Raw genomic sequence first — 12,728 nt, 5'->3', positions numbered from 1 at the left:
TTGGATCACTCAGCTTTTTACTTTATCAAAAAGCCCAATTACTGGTTTGACAAGAGCATATAAGTGCCTTTGTAAAAAATAAATATTGGTAACTAAAGGGGGCTCTTTAATCTAGTAGAGAAGGGCAAAATGAGACCCAGCTACTCAAAACTGAAGCCAGAGCCAAAGAGGAAATGAAGTACATGTTGTTAACAGGGAAGGTGATCTGCCATTAGAGCAAGCTCTCAAAGCACACAGTTGGCCCATTTGTTTCAGACCTTCAGTTAAAAACTTTTTGCCTTCTCAAAAAGATTCAGCAGCCAAACAGAAGTTACTGAGTTCAATTTCCAAATAAGCAGGTGGAATCTGTGGCCAGAGCTACACAGAGCGTCAGAAGAAATGACCTAATGTTACCTTGTATCCTCAAATCTGGGACCAGATTTCTCATCTCCCTTTTCTCTAGGTACTCAAGTGTGGAGTAACTACCATGCCATAGTAATGACACTTCTGTGATATGCATTTTGTGATTTCTATTCTTGCACTTTTTATTTTCCTTATGGTAAAGCTCTAAGCATTTTAGGAAGAGATTTTCTAAGCAGCAGGAAGAATCTGATTTAGATACTCAACAGGCTTAAGAATGAAGGGGAAATAGGCATTTTAATACACTAGGTGGCTTTAAAACCTCTTCCTAAAATACATACATTATTAAATCAGTAAGGAAAATGGACCACTCACACAACTTACACAAACTACACTGTGAATTAGTATAAGAGACAAAGGTCCTCCTTATTTCTAGCCTCTATCACCACCTATCTAAGTGCCTGACACTCTATAACATATTTATCATCAAATCATCTGTGCTAGGTAGAAAACTGCCATTAGTCAAGTTTTGACACAGCAAAGCTGAGGCAGGCAGAGCTCTGGATCTTGTCCCACCATTGCACAGCAGAATCAGAAATACTGACATTCTGCTGCCCTTGCTGCATTTACCCAGCCAAGGCAGAGGTGCAGGGTCAGAGCTGTATTCTTAGCTCAAGCAGAGCACTTCACCAGCTGGCTAGGCTAAACCTGGTATTTTTGGAGCTACTGCTAAGTCATTTCTTTGCAGTGTAACAAACAATGAATGTGTAGACTCCTCCCAAGAGCGACTCAGCCATGGACACGCATGTTAGAGAAGATACAGACTTGGGCGATCTGAGTTTACTTAGCTACTGCAGAATCCTTCTGCCTTTGTTTGTAGCTTCATGTCTTCTTGTCAGACTCTTGGTCAACACCTCTGTTTTCCATTAATTGTATGTCAAGAAGTGTCTAAAAATCTGCTTAATTATTGCTCCTCAGAATTTCACACCCATGGCCACTGTGCCCATCAAACAATTTCAAGCTCTGAATCACAATCAGCATAATCTCAGCTGTTCAGAGCATTATCCTCATGAAATTTTTGGCAAATTCTTTGCAGTGTGAGGAGGCAGCAGCAGTGAAGATACTCAGACCAACGCTTTCTTTTGGCACGACAATAGAAAAGATAAATTTAAATTATCCTAGAATTTGTTCAGTCAAATGCACGGTTTTATCCAGGGGTTGACAAAATAATTCTGGGTTATAAATTCAACTTCTTCATGAATAGGATACAATTTAAATCTCACAAACTTTACAATGGAAGAAAAGAGCAAAATCCTTTCTTTACACATTTTAAAGTACAAAGACTACAAATTCAAAAATTCCTCATGTCTTGGGTTTTGGGTTTTTTTAATTTTGTCCAACTTCTGTTTGGTTCTTCTAGTGGCTGGCCATGTTTAGTGTTCACCTAACCCAACCCATTTTGCCTCCATGGATGTTTTCCTGCATAACACAGATCGTCCACAAAACTAACAGATGTTTTAGGATACACATACTCCTCCACAGCTACATGAAGTAAATTGTTGCCTATCTGGCAAAAGCCAAACCAGCTTTTTTGTGTAAATACAAGTTAATACAGTAATCACATAAAATTTATTATATAAAATGAATGTGGTCAATGGAAGATCATATAAACCTGTGTTTAAAGCACTGAACTGGAACTGGTAGAATTCCAGCATTTTGGGTCAGCCACAGAATCAGTCTCTGCTTGACTGTCCATGTCTAAGTAAAGATCGTGCTTATCCTCTCTTATCCTTTGTCCAACTCCTCCAGTTTAGACTGAGATCTCTTCGTGGTGTAGTATTAAGGGCAATAGGACACCCTCCCAGTTGAGGCCTGAAGATTTTTGAACAGTATCAACAGCACATTTGAAAAATAACAGTATTTCTTGCTTTTAGACACATGTTTTTGTTTCAGGTTCACACAAAAGGAGCAGAAAGGACCTGTGCTTGGATCAGAAATGCCTGCAAACTCCAGACTTCTGGGACAGCATGCCTTGCTTGGTTCAAGCAATTCTTGCTTTAAACTGCATTTTAGCAGACTGCACCTGCCTCCAAAGCAGCTCTGTGAAATTCCACCTGAACAGACTGCAGTGTGCTAGCAGATTCAATTCTCATGTTCAATGGAATTCTACAAAGAAGAACTCTTAACTGCAAGCAAGCATCGAAGCCTACGTGGCTGAATGCCAGTGGCTCACTGCTGAGTACTGAGACTGAGCCAACCTGCCCACCCTCAGACCCCACTGCAAGATGTTACCCCCACTCTGCTCCATCATGTGTCACAAATTGTGCCCTCTCCAGCAGTGAAATCACCTTCACCTTTAAATTTCATGCAGAGCAAGTCTAATAGCTTGGACAGGGGGCCTTTGAAATGGTTTGCTCTGTGGTGCTTATAGACTCATGGTGGTAGATAAACTGGTGCAAATTTACAAGCTCAAGCTGGTGTCAGATGCTCCCTGTGTGGATTTCACATGATGCAAATAAATTTACCCATAGCATCACTGTAGCAAAGCAAAACTTACCTCTGTTTTCCCTTTACTTTGACAGGACCTCCTGGTGTCTTCATCTGAACCCCATGCTGTTGCCTGAGAAACCAAAATGCACATGTCACACGACAATGCCACCAACCACCATGTCTGGAGACTCCCCAAGCAAGAGCTAGCATCTCCACTCAATTTTCACAGCCCAATTTAAAAGCAGAGTTGTGACGGTAAACATGTATCTTGCTCCCACTGTGCTCACAGTGCACACAAGTGATAAACAGATGAGAAGTCCAGAGGCAGAAGCAAAAGCAACTGGAATGCTAACAGAGGACAGACTTTAATTTACATGTAATTACAACTTCTGATCATCATTCAACTGGAAGGTCCAAGACATAAGCCCCACACACTGAGCCATCACCGTCTTTTCAGAGAGGACAGTGCTGTATGAAACCACCAGCTTTCATCACCGAAATGAAAACCTGCCCTACAGCAAAGTCCAGTAGTTCTGGTCTCCTTAAATTTACCCACAAGATTATCACCTTTTAAGTAACCCTGCAGCGAAGTGAGCTGAACAAAACAACTAAGAGCTGACAGGCAAAACTTGGAGAGACAAAAGCGAGGAGAAAGGTGAGATGGTGATTTGTGATGCCAGACAAGTGGGGTCAGATCCTGAGGTGGAGTGAAACGCAACAGGGCTGAGAGCACTATTGACAGGGGCTGGGAGCATGTGGGATCCCCAGTCGGCTCTGACTGACTGCTTGGGAGAAAACAGGCACCTTCCTTTGCAAGAAAAGTCAGGACCAGCAAAGCTGCATTAGAGAGAACTTTTAGATTTAAAATATTCAGCAACATACCCAACCATTCAGTGCCCTCTGCAATTTTCCACCCTTCAGCACTTTTTAAAAATAGTCCTAACAAATTCAAGCAGGTATTGTTAGCTGGAGGTGAAAATACATATAAACATCCGTACTATACATAATACATCATTCTGACTACAAGAAAAATAGCTCTGTTACACAGGGAAAGGCCAGGCTTACAAAGTTCAGATACAGATCCAAAGCTCCCCTAAAAGAGACAGGATTTCTTTTTTTTTCCCCCAGTCCATTACCAACACAGGAAATGGCTACAAAGTTCGGTCCGGATCTGAACTCTTCTTGAACCTTCTTACTGCAGCCAATATATTTTTTTAAATTCTGGGCTTCCATAGAAATTGTCCCCTTGACACATGATAAATCCTGGGTTTTGCAGAAGAAAGATGGGAGACCACTAAGAAGAGGGGATGAATTTTCCCACCCCCAGCTCAGGTCCACGAAGACACTTGCTCAGAACCTCAAGAAATGCCACTACCCAGGAAATACATTTATATACAACACTTGGGGAAGGGATATTTCTACCTCATTCAAAAAAAAAATGGTATCTTCTCTGTTAGCTGAGCATTCAGTTCAATTTGGCTTGAAGGAAGACTTTACGAGCACAGGCAAAGATCTGGTGGGAGAAGGGAAGAGCACAGATCTTTCCCTGGGAATCGCTTGGGAAATACCTCCCATGTACTGCAGTCCAGTCCAGGCTGAAGGCCAAAAGCTTGTGCCTCAGAAGTGTTTTAGTGAGAGCTGGGATAAGTTCTTGCTGGAAAGGATCATTTAGCCATATCCTGAGAGGGGATACGTCACTGGATGAGGGAGCTTGCTTTGATAAGCCATCACAGGAGAGAAAGGAATTTTGACTAGTGACTCCCAGGAGCCCTTGACATCTGCAAAACCACTGCGCAACAGTGTTTTGATCCCCAGTCCCAAATCTAACCCATACTCATCTAACCACAGTATCCTTGCCCCTTGGATAAACTTTTGACAATCTTAATAAATTTTTTTAAAAAGCCAAAAACCCAAAAAAACCCCAAACCAAACCAAAACAAAAAAAAACCCCAAACAAACAGAAAAGAGAGCTTATTAGGTGTCTCTTCTTCCCATTTCAAAAACAAAGACAGAGCACTCTACATTATACAGCCCAGTTTACCTAACAGTGCTTACAGGACAAAATGAAACCAAAAATCATTGGTTACTTGAGCAATTGATGCTGCTTTTTGCAAATGCTCTGGGTCTTCTGGGATTGCAGCAACACGACAGAGAAGAATTTTGCCTCCTAGGGGACAGCTCACTCTTCCTGCCAGACACCTGCGCCGCAGAGCTTTGAGGCATGTTGTACACACAGCTCATGTCAGAGCACTGGTCCCCTCCAGCTATGTTCTCAGTGCCTAAATGTTTTCTTCTATTAGGCACCACTGCCCTTCAGCTTTCTGAAGCACTACCTTGATGAGTCTAGTGATAATAGAAGTTCTTGGTGATGGCCCAAATTATAGGAACATGTTGTTTGTGACTGCACCATTAGTCAGGGTGCGCTTCATTAGAGCTAAGAGGATAATTAAACAATATGGCAATTCAGAGCATGTTTTACAAGTCCCACACATGTCTTTGGTGGGACAGAGAGGAGCTAGTTTGAGGGCTGAGTAACTCCAATGACCTCTAGTGACTCAAAGAAAATATTCATGACCCTGCAAAGCAGAACATCTTGTCAGTGATAAAAATATAATTCCAAAGCCAAGGAGCTAATGTGTGTTTAAATAATTGTACTGCAAGGTATGAATACGCACCAGTCAACCGACTACAGCCTAGACGAGTCGTCCTGCTGGGATCCCAGGAGCCCACACACACCTGTGGTCATGGCCTTTGGGTTGGAGCTGGTGAGAGGTCATGGGCAGGCTCAGACCTCTGAGCCTGGGGCTTTCACATGAGCTTTCCAGCATTGTTTGGTTTCTTTACTTGACCGATGATCTGTCTTCTCAGACCAAAATGTCCCACTCTTGTCACCTCCATGGTCTTGGGCTTCTCTGTGCAAACTCCCTGTGTAATGCTGGTGCTCTACTCCCTGCATCTGACTCGTATGTCCAACCCAAGCCCTTCCTTCCCAGATGAAATTTTCTTCCTCTGCCTTAGATTCATTCTGCCCCAATATCAAACTATATCCTGGACGTTTGACAGAGACACCTTTGGCAAGATCTCTCTTCCGGAGCACATCCGTGAGTTCCCATATGTTTCTCAGTGAGGCAGACACCTCCTTAACACTTGCGTAACACTACAGCACTGTAAGGGATGCTTTGTACTTTTGCCTCCTTACCTGATCATAACACTTCTCAACAGTCAGCTTCTTGCACACTGACTTAGATGCCTCCCCTCCATTTCCTCACCTCCCTCAATAAACCAAATTAAAACTATTTCTTTTCACTGCTGGAAGCTGGCTGTACATGCTTGGATGAGGTACAAACTGTATCCACTCGAAGTTTTCGGTCACTCAGTTCAGTCATCATCCTGAACTTATGATTAATTTTCTCAGTTTTCTGAGGCATTTAAGTTTCCCAGCTCCAGAAAACACATCTGGGAATATTTTTGTACCTCCTGCTACACATGTCAGTCAAAAGCAGTGGATTAGACACCTCCTGGACCCATGTGGCAATAAAACAACTTTCATGGCATGAGTCATGGAAAACAGAGCCTGGATGAAGATGTGACAACCCTGGGAGCAAGACTCCACAGAGGACAGTATGTACTTCCTCCTAGCTGCTCCCCAACTTGCCATGTACTTAAGCAGCCAAGCAAACACTTTTTTAGGCTGTCAGGTCACCAGCAATTCCTTCCCTTACATCCTTACCAAAAGCACTCCAGCTCCTCATGCTACCTCTTCACAAGCTCTCGAGCACCTCTTCCCTCCTGCGTTTCCAGAAGAAATGCCGCTTCTCACAGTGTTCCCAGCCACTTTGAGGATACCCTCCACAACCACGTGGCCCAGGTGCAGAATGGGGGAACACCAGATTCACGTGACACACAAACGAAACAACCAGCTCGGGGCTGCAGCTGCTGTGTAAGACGAGAGCCGTGCAAACCACGAGCAGGACTGCCCAGCCACCTGCGCAGACAGGCATGAGAGCACTAGCAACTTTGTCCCTGAACTGAAAATGCAGTTTAATGTGCCTTCCTTCCGCCTATTTGCATGGACACCTGTTCTTGAATTCTATGCAGGTAGTTTTTCCTCAATAATTTAAAAAGGGGCATGTGTGTTATTTCTGCATCTTTAGGAAGTCACATGAAGGTGAACAATCACAGGAGAAGCAGCTGTGTGTACAAGCACATGTACCTTGTGCAACACTGCCCAACTAGAAATTAACAGAAATGGGCCACAACGGCTAAGCTCAGTGCCTATCTGAATACTCAAATGTCACACTCAGACACTGAAAAAAAGATATGTCTCTTCTAATAAATTACGAGCATCGCGGTTTGCTCCCAGTTCAGACTGCAGATCAACGGTGCTCTAGAAATTCTAGCTCGTCATGTGCTGTCAAATCAGTTATTCAGCATGCACTGCTGAGAGAAGCTTTCTAGATACATTTATTTAATTACCTGCACATCCCAGTGTTAGCATCCAAAGTACCTGCCTGTCACTGGCAAGTCGTGTTATCAATAGCTATGTGCCTCCTCAAATGCTGATGTGAAAATCTCTTTGTTTTCTATGGACCAGCTTTTACATTCAGGCCAGCAATTTGCAATTACTTCAAAAACCACACATGAATTTAATAGATTAAGCATACAGTAATCCCTGCACTGTACTTGCACAGCAAAGGTTGGTGGGTTTTGTGCAAAACCAGAACATTGCTTTAAAACTGGAAAGTGAAGACTGGAAGAGAATAGGCTACATGCATATTTATTGGGCAAATTAAACCCATTCTTAATTTCTAAAGTCTTTTATTACAAACCTATCCATCTGTTACCAACCTCACTTCCATTAAATAAATACTCCATGCAAGCTACTGGCAGCCTTGTATGCTTGCAGACAGACCCAGAATCATGTTGTTCTCTTCTATTAGGGGAAAAAAGTGTAATACAAAAATGTACATTAGGTATATTTGGAAGGAGATGAAGAAAACAAGTAGAAGCTTACTGCAAACAAACGAGGGACTGACTCTGTGAGATTCCCAGTATTTTCTAAAAGGTACTGAGCTCCTCAGGTTAGGGCTTACGCCAGCAGAAGCAGCACTTTGTGTCCCAGGCTTGGGGCTGCAGGGATTGCAAAGGCAGGAGCTTCCATTTCCATCAACCCTCTGCAGTGCCAACAAGAGACTGCTCAATCTGCCCATGGAGTAAGAGGTGATTCTGGCTTTCCACTTGTGCCGTGCAGGGCACCCCGAGCAGAGTCTGCCAGTCACATCACCCTCTGCTGAGTTATGCATGAGGAAGGAGGGCAGGAGGTGTTGGGATATGACAGTTATTGTTCACTGGAGACCAGAGCTGGCAGAGTCATTGCTTTCCCTGGGTATTTATTTACATCTTCCTTTCCAGAAACTGTACAAGACACTAGTATGTTCAGAGAAATGTACCCCTGGAAAAAAAAAAAAAAAAAAAAAAGACTTGCTTTGAAGGCAGCTTCCTTATACCACCCCAAAATCTCTGCACTTCTTATTTACATTTACCAAATTTTTTTGGATCAGCTCATTTCGCAGGAACGTATGGAAACTTGTCTCCAAGTCTGGGGAGGGAGGAACACGGAGGGACCATGTTTCTGCACTGCATTTAATATCTGCCAACTTTAACGGAAATAAAGCACATATTTACATACCTTACTGGACCAGCATAGCTTAACCACACACTTAAGGACTTTGCTAAACTGGGGTGCAGACTGAGTCCTTCACACAGTGGCTGCTCAGAGGCCAGTTCATTCCCCTGTAAGATGTCAGCCTCAATCTTTTCATCCGTACTGATGAACAGATCTCAGACCTCTAAAATATCACCCACAGATTCTTGCTGATAATGACAAATCCATTTCGTAAGTTTATTTCTATGTTTCTATATGCTTTGCAGTCTCTACACAAGATAGCACCAGTGTAAATCTACCCTTCCCTGGGCACTTCTACAGTGTTTAAAATAAATTGGTAAGTGCTGGGTTTTACAGGAGTTGGAAGAAAAAAATCTCTGAAAGAAGCTCTGTAGGCTGGATCCAGAAAATCCATGAAAAGGTTCTTGTTTAACTTAGGTTTCTATGATGTGTACTGTAAAAATATTTCTACAACACTTTAGCTATTTCTTCCCTATTTAATCCTCTAGGACTTCTTCATAGAAGACTTGCTGCCTTAGTCTAAAAGTGGAAAGTTAAATTTGCTTCTTGAAGCATTGGCTTTTGTCTCTCGAGGACAAGGCACATTTACAGTGCTCTATAAATAATAACTTATTGAAAATTAACTTCTTAATAATAAAGCACAGTGCTTAATAGCCGAGAGGCCACTTCTGAAGTTCTAACACTGGTAATTTATTAAAACTGTGATAAACATGTCTGATAAACAGATAACTAATACTGAAAGAACATAATGCCAAGCTTCAATAAATAGTTCTGCTACATACTACAGTCTAAAAATTACAGATCACTGCTGCGTGCAGTGACAGGTATGAGGAATGATTACAGGATTCAGTCAATTCATTGCAGGGAGAGGTGGGGACTTGGATGAAGGGCATTGCATTGTGTTTTATCAAATTATTAATTGATTTCCCCTAAGTGATCTCAGATCCTTTGCGATGTGGTAAAACTCAGGCTGTTTGGTTCACTTAAACTAAGCACCCATAGTGTCTATCGACAGACTGGCCCAGTTGCACAGCTCTTCTGGAGTGGCTGGACAGTCAGTCAGCTGGCGAAGACCTCAACATGTAACACTTGGAAGACAGAGGTTGGCAAACATGAAAAAAAAATCCATCAGTTGGTTCCAGTTCCCATAACCTTAATCTCTGAATCAGACCTTCTCTCTATAAAAAGAAGTCAGCCTCTTACTACACTGGGGCCGATTCTGGCCTGGCATTTATTGGCTGCTGAATTCAACTGCTCGCTCTGCTGATGCCAGAGCAGATGGGGATGCTACATACTGGCATAGTAAGGATGGAATAATTCATCAGAAAGGAGGACTTTCTCATTTTAAGAACGGATCTTTAACTCAGCTCCAAATAATACCATCTTTGGATATTCATGTCCCTCTATCTCATGGACTCTTATCACATCCTTACAAAGAGAACTGCAGTAGTCTAAAGGACGTTCCTCTGCCCTGGCACACCTGTTGTACATAAATTACATAAATTACATCTGCACCCCTTGGACAGGGAGAAGAGTTCCCAGGAGGTCTGATCCCATGCTCTTTGTTGGCTTCATTCTTTAGCCTCGCTGATGTAGAGCATCCCACCCTATGTTTTCAGACCGTATGCACAGCCAGGCAGAGGAGCACTGCAACGCCCCGGCAGAACAGGGTCTCCGCCTCCAGGAAGCTGTCCCAGCCCAATGACCTACTGTACATCACCTGAGCCATAGTAACCCACTCTGCTCATGGCCCTGTCTTGACCCAGATACAAGGTAAAATGTTTGTTTAAACCCTTCACAGTCTTCCTCCTGTGCAGAAAGCACATCCCAGCAGCACAGCACTGCAGCGGGCAGGCAGCTCCTGCACCTCTGTTGTGTGCCTGTGCTACAGAGACAACCTGTTTTCAATGGCAGATGTTACCAACTCATTTTTGAAGGAAAGTTTTCAGCTGCTTTGAGTACTTCTTGGATGGCAAATGCTGCTGACTTTCTCTCTTTCATAGCTTCAAACCCCCTTGTTATTTACTTGTATTATAGGAGCACGTAGAGGCATGAACTGAGACTGTGACCCCATATTTCTAGGCCATACACAAACACACTGTGGGAGAGAATTTCTGTCTGAGAGCACTTACAATCTAACCAGACAACACAGGTACATGAGAGGAAAGGAAAACCAGAAGCACAGAGAGGTCAACTGACTAGAAAAACCCACTGAGCATGGCAGAGGCAGAGATGAGCACTGAACTTTGCTCTCTTGAGGACTAAAAACTTTCCTGTCTATCACAAAATGCATTTTAGAGAGTATTTTTTGTTAGTATCATAAAATGCATCCACTGAATCAGTGGTGCACAGAGGGGGAGTGTTTAGAGAGTAGAACAATGGGTGAGATGCCACACACCCCATCCTCTTCTTTCCAACATCTTGGGGCAAGGCCACAGTCTAATGTTAAAAAAAAAACAAATTTGAGTTTTGGTGCCTTTGACTTCCATTGGTCCTGCAGGAGATTCCATTAAGCAACATATGGTCTGTAAAGCAGACGCTCCCCTCTCTCTGCGGTGTCAGGTAGGAATTTACAACTCCAGACCATGCATTTCCTTATCTGAAAGCAGCATTGTATGAGGCTTAACAGTTTCTACAGTGTACACAAATAGAAAGCACTGTACAAGTACAAGATTTTATTAGGAAATGCAATTTTCTAAAGCTTTAGTAAAGAACATTTGATATCAAGTACTAAAACTAAAATGGTGTTTTTTACCATAAACAATAACTGCAGGTAGTCACACCCAGGCTACAACTTGTACTTTTCAGGTCTTTGGGAATTTTAGTGTGCAAATGACAGGTTATAATGGAGCAGCCAGCTCAACCCTGAGGAGGTACTGTCAAATTAAAATTCATACTTGAAGCAAGCAGATTGGTGCTTTAAGCATACCTTCGGTAACCCTGGTGTAAAACATTTGTAACTCGATGCTGAATTCCACACAGATAATTTGAGTTTTTTTACATACTGCAACTTTCTTTGTTATCCAAATTTGCAGTTTTCATAGTGCCTGTGAGCCTCCATTGCAGCCCAGGATCCCTGTGCAAGTGTGTGTCGGTACAGCTTTGCCAAAATGCACTGTAAGCTAAGTGTATATATAAGGCATCGGGCAGCAGTGGATGGCAGACCACAGAGACAATGGAGCACAACCACACAAGAGGGAAAAGTCTGAGCAAACCAGCAGCTGCACAACTCATCCTGAGGTTTTGGCAACCAGAAGAGTTTTAGTATACCAAGGATGGGATTCTTCCAAGACGCAAAGAGGACACACGGGAGGAGAAGGCACATTAACCAAGGGAGAGATGCTGGCTTCATGGGGTGATTCCAAGTGGGGTGAGCCTCTTACGGGCAGTGGTAAGCAGGTCTGTGAAACACCCTCAAAATTAATACAAGCACTAATGCGATGCAACGAGATGTGCCCCAAAGAGGAGGATCAGCAGAAGGTGCAAACACCCTGGTGATCCCGCAACACAAAGAGCTGTGGATGTGATTATTTACCTGAACAGAAGGGCTTGTGGAAGCCAGGAGTGATGCCCAGATTACAGGTTTTAGCAACGGATCGGATTGCAGTGCTGTCCATAAGGGTAAAGAAAGAGGGAGCACACACTCTGCAGTGGCTATATGCCAAGCTTAGAGTGACAGCTACATATTTATGCAGCCATAGTAGACGAACAGACCAACACGTTATTTTTGAAGAAAGATACAGCTCTGAGGAAGAGAGATAAGGATGACACTGGATTTCTGCTTCTACTATCTAGTGTTTGTATTTTTATCATTCTATGTGAAGAAAAATGTCAGTCTGTGACAATTACTTCATTTTGCTGATGATCTACTTCATTTTGCTTGAAAGTGCCTAATGCTGCAATGACTTAGTTGCAAGTACTATATAGGAATGCTTATCTTCTTTTGAAAACAACTTAATCCATTGGATATTTCTATTGCTTTTAAAGCATGCAAAAGCACAGACAGGGCCAAATGCAAATTGATAGTCTTAGTTAACTGGGACATTAACCATAATAGTAAAAAAAGACCTTAAAGCTCTCACCTGTAGCCAGTTTAGAATGAATGACAACATCCAGAACTGGAGAACAGCACAAGGGATGTTAAGGAAGGATGACTTACAGGGTTTCCTGTTACTGAAGATCAAAAGCATATAGAAACGGAGACAAGAGTTTC

The 12,728-nt window shown here is 42.8% G+C and overlaps 1 protein-coding gene across 1 annotated transcript in view; it reads right to left on the bottom strand.

Annotated features, from left to right (window-relative positions):
* SEMA5B (sema domain, seven thrombospondin repeats (type 1 and type 1-like), transmembrane domain (TM) and short cytoplasmic domain, (semaphorin) 5B) overlaps window positions 1-8,656 on the bottom strand; it is a gene marked incomplete at its 5' end in the record, with an annotated part of 83,586 nt that extends 74,930 nt beyond the window's left edge. The window contains 2 exons of the mRNA XM_010072686.1: window positions 2,897-2,959; window positions 8,524-8,656. Coding sequence (XP_010070988.1) covers window positions 2,897-2,959; window positions 8,524-8,656 — 196 coding nt within the window. The remainder of the gene's footprint in view (window positions 1-2,896; window positions 2,960-8,523) is intronic.
* Between the last annotated feature and the right edge of the window lie 4,072 nt (window positions 8,657-12,728).

Source organism: Pterocles gutturalis, unplaced genomic scaffold (assembly GCF_000699245.1).
Source record: "Pterocles gutturalis isolate BGI_N339 unplaced genomic scaffold, ASM69924v1 scaffold24352, whole genome shotgun sequence".
Taxonomy (NCBI): Eukaryota; Metazoa; Chordata; class Aves; order Pterocliformes; family Pteroclidae; genus Pterocles; species Pterocles gutturalis.
The sequence above is the reverse complement of the archived record's forward strand: the minus strand, read 5'-3'. Positions and strand labels throughout refer to the sequence as shown.